Raw genomic sequence first — 10,090 nt, 5'->3', positions numbered from 1 at the left:
TAACTTGGCTTTCCCATCTAGAAACCCACCACTTTTCTTCTCATCTTTGAGCTTCTCACAACCTTCACTCTTCCCATCTATCCACTGCCTAAAGTTAGGAAAACTAAGACCAACAAAAGCAAATCAACACCAATGGCAGCAACCATAACCACAATGGCCATGCTCAATGCCAAGTGCTTGAGCACCAGCTCCACAAAAATGCTCAACCCCATCAAGCCAACCACCAAGCCTATCTCCCTTCTCTCCATTCACAACCTCCCAAAGGGCCTTACCTCCTCAAAACCTGTTGAAAATCTTAACCTGTCAACTTCTCTAACTGGTACTGCCATTGCTGGAGCCATCTTTTCAACCTTGAGCTCTTGTGATGCAGCCTTAGCTGCCCAACAAATTGCTGAGATAGCTGAAGGTGACAACCGTGGCATAGCACTGTTGCTTCCCATTATTCCAGCCATAGCTTGGGTCCTCTTCAACATTCTCCAACCAGCTCTTAACCAAATAAACCGTATGCGTAGCATCAAGGGAGTGATCATTGGGCTTGGGCTCGGAGGTTTGGCTGCATCAGGGTTCATGTCAGCACCCCATGCATCAGCTAGTGAATTTGCTACCATTGCTGCTGATGCCTCCTCTAGTGATAACAGGGGACAGCTTCTTCTGATTGTTGTTGCTCCAGCTATTGGTTGGGTCCTCTACAATATTCTGCAACCAGCCTTGAACCAGATCAACAGGATGAGGTCTGAGTGAGTTTTTATAATAAGGATTTTGTGGGAGTAAATGGCACAAAAGTAACTTGTAATTGTTCCTTATATGTTGTCAATGAACTTTTTTTCCTTATTATTCGGATGGTTTGAAAGTGCTGAGATGATATTTCTGTCATAACCCTAATGGGTTTTGATTTTTCGCTTGTGTTAGTAGATCTACAGCTCATAAGCTTAAAGCAATTAAAAACTACTACATATTCTTTTCTGTATAATTTTCAAGTTTACTTTTGGTGTCTCATATGAGCTGCCAGAAACCCTAGACAAGTAACCATGAACATGAGGTGACAATTGCTAACCATTTTATTTACTTGACATAGAGGAGCCATGTGTTTTTGTGTGTATGATTCAGGGGAAAAAAAAAAAAATTTTAAAAAATTTTAAAAAATTTGTGTTTGTGAAATTTTATTTGTATCGGTGCCAAATTAAACAACTTGGTCAATCCCTTCCATGGAACACCCTACGTATTTATGAAGGAAAACATGCTCAGTTTGCAGATTTCACAGCAAAATTTTCACGTTGTTCACCCAGAAAAAGAAAAGAAGTTACTCATACTCATGCTCCCTATGTTAACAGAAGTTCATCCAGATCATTCCTTGTCCACCCATTTTAGGTGAATTATTAGGCCCATGTACACAACAATAAGGAGAAGTCCGAAATGCCGATCTTGAATCTGGCCAGAATTGGGCTTCCAAAAAAAAGACTAACAAAAAATGGTTATTGGGCCTTGATTGGAGCTGGAACAAGCTTAAGTCAAGTTGGGTTTTACTTTTATTGGGTGGATTCTAATATCTAATTCTTTAATTTGGAGTAATAAAGTCCAAAATATTAAAAAAAAAAAAAAAATTACTGGTTCAACTAAGATCATATACAGCTTACTGCCACTGGGATAGAAATATAATACAACTGATCTCTAGGGATTGCCACGTTCTCTACCAGGCAAAACTTAAGAATAATGCCTCAGGTCGGTGCATGCAGTATTTTAGGTTCTTTAATCAAATTTAAATACAATAGTTACATTAAATTAAATTGTCCTTGGAAAAAATAATATTACTTCCTTTCTTGAGGTCCAATTGAAATGGAATGAGTAATCATTACAGAATGGAAAGAAATGGGAAAAAAAGAGAGAAGAAGAATGAAATTGAATTAAATAATTTTGTTTGGATGTTTTAAAATAAAAGAATGGAAAGAAAATAACCTTATATGAGAGAAACTTATAAGGAATGTGACATAATTATTCTACAAAAACATTATTATTAAACCCCTCATTTCATGAAAACGTAAAATGATTCTAGTTTAGAACCCTTTTCTCTTTCTCTTGTGTGTGTGTGTTTGTTTCTCAAGAAGCATTCAAGGTTAGAGTTATCGCACCTCAAGAGTTTCGTGATACAAATGTATACCTCCTTTATATTAGTATAGTTTTCTAACATTCAAGTAAAAAAAAATACCACACAGTATCATGATCCAAACAACTCATTCAGTCCACTGGATTTAAATTGGCATGAATATATATAGACACAAACCACATTTAAAAATTAAAAAAAAAAAAAAAAAACGTTTTTGGTTGTGGGTTAGTCCAATTATATTTATTTTTTGTATGTCACGGTATTACAATAGCTACCACATGAAAAATCAAACTGTGTAGATATATATCTTGCTATGTCGTAGAGTAATTCATGCATCACATATTTTGTCAACAAAATAAACATTGTAAAAAGAAAACAAACTTTTTTAAAGGTCTAGCATGGTAAACAAAACTCCTCTAATGAGTCGTTGTCAAAAGAAAACATAATAATCAAATAACACATATCCAAAGTTTTCCAAGAAAATTCACACATATACCTCGACATCAACTTCAATAGGAGATCTTTGCACCTAAGAACTGAGCAACCGAAAAGCGTACACTTATACATTTGATTATCCATAAAAAAATATGTAGGCAGCCGTTTCCAAAATTGGTTCAAGGTCTAGTGCCTCCAAAGTTGCATAAACTTCTGCTCCAGATATCTTTGAAAAGAACTTTGTCATAACTTCAGTCACACTATCAACCCTATCAATTGCCATTGATATATTATCAAATGAACGATCATGTTCATCATCTTCTGACACTCTTCTTTTCTTGCTTGTAGGAGAAATTGTATCTTGCAATGACACTCAAGAATGTATGACATTAATTTCAGCTAACCTCATTGATCATCTTCTTTTACTTCAAAGTCCTCCAAAGAAACTCTATTTTGAGTTTGAGATACCATTATATCAATGTCATCAATAGTGCTCAAAGTAGCATACCTTGCACGTTTCTCATTGGAAGTTTTAGCATGATCACCTATTGCTTTATCTTTAACCCAGAGTTATGTCATCTTAATGTAGTTTGGAATATGTGTTGACATCCACTTGGCCACAAGTTTAGGCTAGTACAAATAGAGAAAAATAATACAATTAATGATTAGTAACATCTAAGCAACTATACAATTATGTAACATAAAATAAAACTCACAAAAATATGGTAATTTACTGTTATGAGTGGCTCTCAAAATTCTGGTTCAATTGTCCACATATTTAAAGAATCATTCCAACAAAAGCCACTAAATCTTTCTTTAATTATGTCATAGCACTCACCATTTTTTTTTCCACATCTTTTGTTGATTTTTCACTTTATCCTTGTTAATGTTTGTTAAATATTAGCATTGATGTGTATATCATGTTGTATATGCTAGAGTAGATGTGGAAGATGAAGCATAGAATAGGAAGATGAGAACATGAGGGTTACATGATTTAGCCTTGTCAGACTACGTCCATAAAGGAAACCCTTAAGGACTACATCTTTATAATGTAAGAGTGTACTACAAAGCATATGTTACAATGAACTATAACGTGCATATATATAAGAGGCTAAACCCTAGACTACTAGTACATGTAGGAGACATGTCTTGCACACATAGTAGATGGGCTTGAGCCTATTACATTAGGATAATATATTTCTAACAATGTTCACATCTATAAAAACCTCATTACATTTTGGCCTATACTCATGGTCCCTAATTAATCCTGATGATGAAAGAAGCCCAATCTCCTACAAAAATGGTTAACATTGTGTATCAAGTCCAATAGGCCAAAAATAAAAATGCAAGTTCCAAACACGTTCCAAAATCAAATGCAAATCTTGGACAAATTTAGCATACATCAGTCATTACTTGTGTAAGCCAATGATTGAGTGGCATACACCACTTAGATAGACAATAACCCTAAAATTTTTGTGGGTCCAGCTCGATTTTGTGGCAAGAGAGCCATGTAGTGGAAAACTCCGATTAGAAATAGGAGACCACATGAGTTCCAATTCATGTTTAAGTAGGATTTGTGTTTAATAATTGATACTTGTGAGAATCCTTGTTCAATAAGGATTAGAAGTTGTAGGTGGCTATGCGTGTACTATATAAAGACATAGTTTATTAGGTTTTAGAAGGTGTGTGTGTGTATTTCAGAAGAAAAAAGAAAGAGTGTATCGCATTTTGAAGAAAACAGAGAAAGAGGAAGCCGCACAAGAGAAAAGAGAGAGCAGCTAAGAGAGAGCAACTAAGAGGGAGCCGCTTAGAGAAAGAAGACAGTCAAGAGAGAGAGCTATGGGTGGAGAAGAAAAATAGAAAGGAGAGAGTAAAGTGTTGTTGCCTTTAAGAGAGATAGTTAGTGTGTGAGAGAGTAAAGAAAAACAAGAGAGATTTTTTTTAGCTATGAGACACACTCAAGAATTATTGTAATTGATTTGATAATAGTGAATTGATTTGGAGTTTGTCTCGTGATTTTTTCCTTTAAGAAGAAAGGGTTTTCCATGTAAATATTTGTGTTCTTGTGTTAGATTGCTATTTTGGATTACAAATATTTGTGATAATATTATTTGGAACCCAACAAGTGGTATCAGAGCCAGGTTTCAGTGGAAGCAATGGCCATAGAATAAGGCAAGGCTTCAGGAATTGAAAAGTTTGATGGAACAGACTTTGGGTATTAGAGGATGTAAATTGAAGATTATCTTTGTGGGAAGAAATTGCATTTGCCACTTTTGGGGAAAAAACCTGAAACTATGAATGATGAAGACTGGAACCTTCTTGATAGACAAGTATTGGGAGTTATTCGGTTAACTCTATCAAGATCATTTGTGCAGCAAAATGTTGTGAAAGAAAAGACCATAGTAGATTTAATGAAGGCTTTGTCTAGCATGTGTGAAAAACCATCAACTAACAATAAGGTGCATCTGATGAAGAAGTTATTTAATCTGAAGAAGGCAGAAGGCACTTTTGTAGCGCAACATTTGAATGAGTTCAATATAATCACAAATCAATTATCCTCGGTGGAAATTAAATTTGATGATGACGTTCGTGCATTGATTCTTTTGGCTTCTTTACCAAATAGTTGGAAAGCCATGAGAATGGTAGCGAGTAATTCTGCAAGGAAAAACAAACTCAAATATGATGATATTCAAGATTTGATTTTAAGTTAGAGGTTTGCAGGAGAGATGCGAATATAGACAATGAACAAGATCAAGCTTTTGTCACGGAGAACAAGAGCAGAGGTAGAAGCATAGGACCTAATGATCGAAAATTCAATAGTAGGTCACAATTAAGAGATAAATCTTACTTTAAAGAAACTAGAGAATGCTTCTATTGTGGGAAAAAGTGCCACATAAGAAAAGATTGTTGGCATTGGAATAAAGAACAAATTGAAGGTAAAGATGATAAGAATGATAATGAGAAAAATACTACAGCTACTATGATTGCTGAGAATGTTGTGGTGCTCTCTGTTGAGGAACAAAAGTGTGAGCATGTTGCTAATAATAATGTTGAGTGGGTTGTTGATTCTGTAGCTTCCTACCATGTTATCCCTAGGAAAGGGTTGTTTACCATGTACAAAGCGGGGGACTTTGGTACCGTGAAGATGGGTAATTCTAGTTATTCGAAAATTGTGGGAATTTGTGATGTGTGCATCAAAACAAATGTTGGTAGCACCATAAGGTTGAAGGATGTGTGACATGTTCCAAATTTAAGGATGAATGTGTTTTCTACATTGGTTATGGATTAAGCGGGTTATTGTAATCACCTTGTTAATGGAAGGTAGAAACTTACTAAGGGAAGATTGATTGTTGCAAAAGGGCATGCTTGTTGCGGTATGTACAGGACTCATGTGAAGATCTATAAGAAAAAGTTCGATGATATTAAAGATTTTGGGAAGACTCTAAAGATGAGAGTTGGGATTAATGGTGTTGATACCAAAAGGGTGAAATTCTCATTTTTCGATAGTGCTTCAGAAGAGGAAGTGGTAGGTGATGAAGAATATGAAGATGTTAAGGTTACATGGGATGATGATGAAGTAAAAGATCCTAGAGGTCTTGAGCAAGGGGAGCAATATCCTTCACTAGAGATTGTTGAACCTCGTAAGAAGAGGACTACTGGAGAATATCAAACTGTTAGCTTCAAGAATAATTGGGTTTCTGATGAAGGGAAGCTAAGAGATTGGATTAAGGATATCCAAGATGAGATTAATTGTTTGAGAATGAAAAGGATTGACGCTGATGAGGTGTTCTCAATGCTGATGAAGATAGTGAAGAAGGTCAAGCTTAAAGTCATCTTGACTGACATGGATTCGAATTAAAGAGCTAGATTGAAGATCTCCTTCCTCAATGGGCTGGAGAGGGAGATTTTTGTGGGTCTAGCTCAATTTTGTGGCAGGAGAGCCATGTAGTGGAAAACTCCTATTAGAAATAGGAGACCACATGAGTTCCAATTCGTGTTTGAGTAGGAGTTGTGTTTGATAATTAATACTTGTGAGAATCCTTGTTCAATAAGGATTAGAAGTTGTAGGTGGCTATGTGTGTACTATATAAAGACATGGTTTATTAGGTTTTAGGAGGTGTGTGTATTTCAAAAGAAAAAGAAAGAGTATGCCACATGTTGAAGAAAAATGAGAAAAAGGAAACCACACAAGAGAAAAGAAAGTAGCCAAGAGGGAGCCACTTAGAGAAAGAAGACAGTCAAGAGAGAGAGTTGTGCATGTAGAAGAAAATAGAAAGGAGATAGAAAAGTGTTGCCACCTTTCAGAGAGATAATTAGTGTGTGTGTATGAGCAAAAAAAAAAAAAAAAAAAAAAAAGAGATTTTTTTTTTAACTGTGAGACATACTCAAGAATTATTGTAACTAATTTGATAGTAGTGAATTGATTCGGAGTTTGTTTCTTGGTTTTTCCCTTCAAGAAGAAAGAGTTTTCCACGTAAATATTTGTATTCTTGTGTGTGCTTGTTATTTTGGATCACTAATATTTATAGTAATATTATTTGGGACCCAACAAAATCACTCGATTCCATTTATGACTCAATGCTTGTCAGCTCTCAATTGGCCAGCATGACCACTAACAACCCTTAGGGTTTAGTTTTTGGTGATAAAACCTCCTCATTTCCACCATTTCAAGATATACATAGACATCATACGGAAACTTTGGTGAAACCGACCCATAAACTTTATTCGATTTTAAACCTTAAAATAAATTGATGAGATCTACGTTTGACTTGTAGTGTACACCAGCCGCCACTCTACTCATTATTTTATCCAGTTGGTACGCATGGAGCGTATTATTATTGGACATGCATTTATCTCTATCTTTTTGTTTTTGTTTTTGTTTTTTTTTTTTTTTTTTGGGGGTGGGGGTGGGGGGTGGGGTTTGTTTAGTGGAGCAATAGCATATTGATGCAAACCAAAGAAAAGTGGAGCAGACTGATGCAACAAAAAAAATAATAATAATAAAGTGGAGCATTCTGGATACAAAATTATTATTAAAAATGGAAAAAAAAAAAATCAGAGCATGATTTCTTTTTATACATTTGTTTTTGACGAGCTAATATGCACAGCTCAAAAAAAAATTAAAAAGCAAAAGGTCAACAACTAAAACGGTGGGCTTGTTGATAATCATGTTTCATTTTATTAATTCTTATTGGGCCTACATGTTTTTCATTCAAATTGCATAGGTTAATCTATAGCATGGCATCATCTCGATTCTTTTTTGAGTGCTTTGAATTTTTTTTTTTTTTTTTTTAATAATTCAATAGTTGAGGATGAGAGATTTGAAACCTAAATATTTTTTATAAAAACACCAAAAGATGTCAATTAGTTGAATTACAAGACTCTTGCTAAGTGCTTTGAATGTGAGTTTAAAGCTTTTGTTAATGAATATTGTATTTGTGCATTCACTAAGTAGGAATTTATCGGGATTTCATTGTATTGAGAAGTAATAAAAACAAATAAAAAAAATTTCTTTAATGGACTAATGTGCAACTACACAAAAAAAACTGATCGACAAACATAGATAGACCAGATCTTTAGTTTAAACTTCATTGTAACAAACATAGATAGACCACCAAAGGAACTTAGGATAGTGATGCAATTTCTAAAATTGATTAAAATTAGCAAATTTAAAATATGGCTGATCCCTGATCCAATAATTTCCTTCTTCATCTGGTCTGGGATAAGTATAAGTGTATAACCCTTTCTTCTTCTTCTTCTTCTTCTTCTTCTTCTTCTTTTTTATTTTTTATTTTTTAGGCATAACTTTCCACCGAAAGATGTTGTGATCACATAATAATTCAAAGAAGCTGGCTCCAATTTAGCTGACAAGATATTCAGTGTAAACTAGCTAACAAATTCAGAAATGCCTCTCTCAAAATCAATGAATAAATTGTTCATGCACGATAATTTAACATATGAATAAATGCCCAACTCAGATGAGTTTAAACATTGTTCTTCATGCATCACTTTCTACTTAACTCACACACATGATAAACGGCCTATTAAAACATTTATGAGATACACCATACGATTTAATAGATTTTATTGTTTGGACAAAAGGATTAGATTGATTCATTTTGATAAAGTAAGGGATTAAATTGATTAAAAAAATTAACATTTAAGGGCTAATTTGATAGTTAAAGTAAAATTAAGAGACTATGTTGAATTTTAAGGTTTTAAGTTAATTAACAAAAAGAATTATTTAGGAGAAATAAAAAAACAATATTAGACTGTTAGACTTGTGGGATAAATTAATTAAAGTGATCTGGAGATGTCATGTCATTGGCTCCGCAGCTTGGACGGAGCATTGGTCCTAAGTGATGAAGTGATGAATTATGCTGTAATTTGTAGGGGTGGATGAAGAAGGAAAGTGACACGTATTGTCTTAATAATTTTAGAACCATACTATTTCTTATAATGATTTTTTATGACAAACTGTTATAAGTTGTTTGTCACTTTTATATAAATTCATAACTTATTTGTTGTCTGCAACTTTTATATAAATTTATAATTTTTTCTTAACTAGTTATAGTCTATCACATCAAAGTTGCAGCACAAATAATATGATCATAATTTTTTATTATTATGCATCCCTATTTGCCTTAAATTTAATTACCACATATTCCGGGATAAAGTGTCGTTCCCTTGCCAACATTGTAAAACATGATGTGTACATCATGCCTTGGGAATTGGGATTAACGCCGCAAAATATGGACACTAGCTTCATTCACAAACTCGAGCTATGATCTTAGAAAGTTAGACATATGCTAGTATTTGTAATTGTAAGATCAAAGAATGTTTTTATTACCTTTCTTTGATGAACATAGTTTTACGAATTACGATATGCTTATAGCTAGGCCGGACCGCCGGATGAGATTCGTGAGAATATCGTAGAGTAAGATATGCTTTAGGTTTAGGTCACTTATGCCTTTATCTAAAAATCTTATTTAGGTATGGGGGTGGTAAGTCTCTCTCTCTCTCTCTTTCTTTCTCTCATGAAAACCTTTTGACTTTATGATAATATCTCCTAATATTACTACAAAACTTTTGAAAACTCACATTTTTTTCTAGTGATCATTATAATATTTATTTTTAATTTTTAGAGTTACAAATAGTACTAAATTGGCTTGAAAATAAAAACAAATAGTGCTAAAATATGTTAGTTTAGACTGATTAGAACTAACCGTCTTTTTGGATAGAGTTACCAAATACTAAACCAATTCGGATTAATAAAATAAGGGAAGCTCATTTTTACAAATATATAATTAGATTTTATTATTTATACTTTAATACGTATATACAGTACACGTTTGTGTATTTTTGTCAAATTTTCTTGTACATTATATATAGGTTAACAACGAATACAACTATAGGAAGGGAAAAAAAAACCCCATTTAGCCCACTTTGTGATAATGGTCTTTGCCTCAACTGATATCGGCTGTCCCCAAAAAAATATCGCACTAGTAGATAAGTAGATTGCTACCCTTAGCCAGCCGCGTTTACCCCACTTTG

General features: G+C 33.9%; 1 protein-coding gene across 1 annotated transcript; it reads left to right on the top strand.

Annotated features, from left to right (window-relative positions):
* On the top strand, positions 1-834 carry LOC126718315 (photosystem II core complex proteins psbY, chloroplastic). The gene has a single exon (XM_050420445.1). The coding sequence runs from the start codon at positions 133-135 to the stop codon at positions 739-741; it is 609 nt and encodes a 202-aa protein (XP_050276402.1). The 5' UTR covers positions 1-132; the 3' UTR covers positions 742-834.
* The last annotated feature ends 9,256 nt before the right edge of the window (positions 835-10,090 follow it).

This window comes from Quercus robur, chromosome 3, assembly GCF_932294415.1.
Source record: "Quercus robur chromosome 3, dhQueRobu3.1, whole genome shotgun sequence".
Taxonomy (NCBI): domain Eukaryota; kingdom Viridiplantae; phylum Streptophyta; class Magnoliopsida; order Fagales; family Fagaceae; genus Quercus; species Quercus robur.
Note: the sequence above shows the minus strand (reverse complement) of the source record. Positions and strands in the feature narration are given on the sequence as shown.

Coding starts and splice junctions, on each gene's coding strand:
- LOC126718315 (XM_050420445.1), top strand. CDS start 133: ATGGCAGCAACCATAACCACAATGGCCATGCTCAATGCCAAGTGCTTG.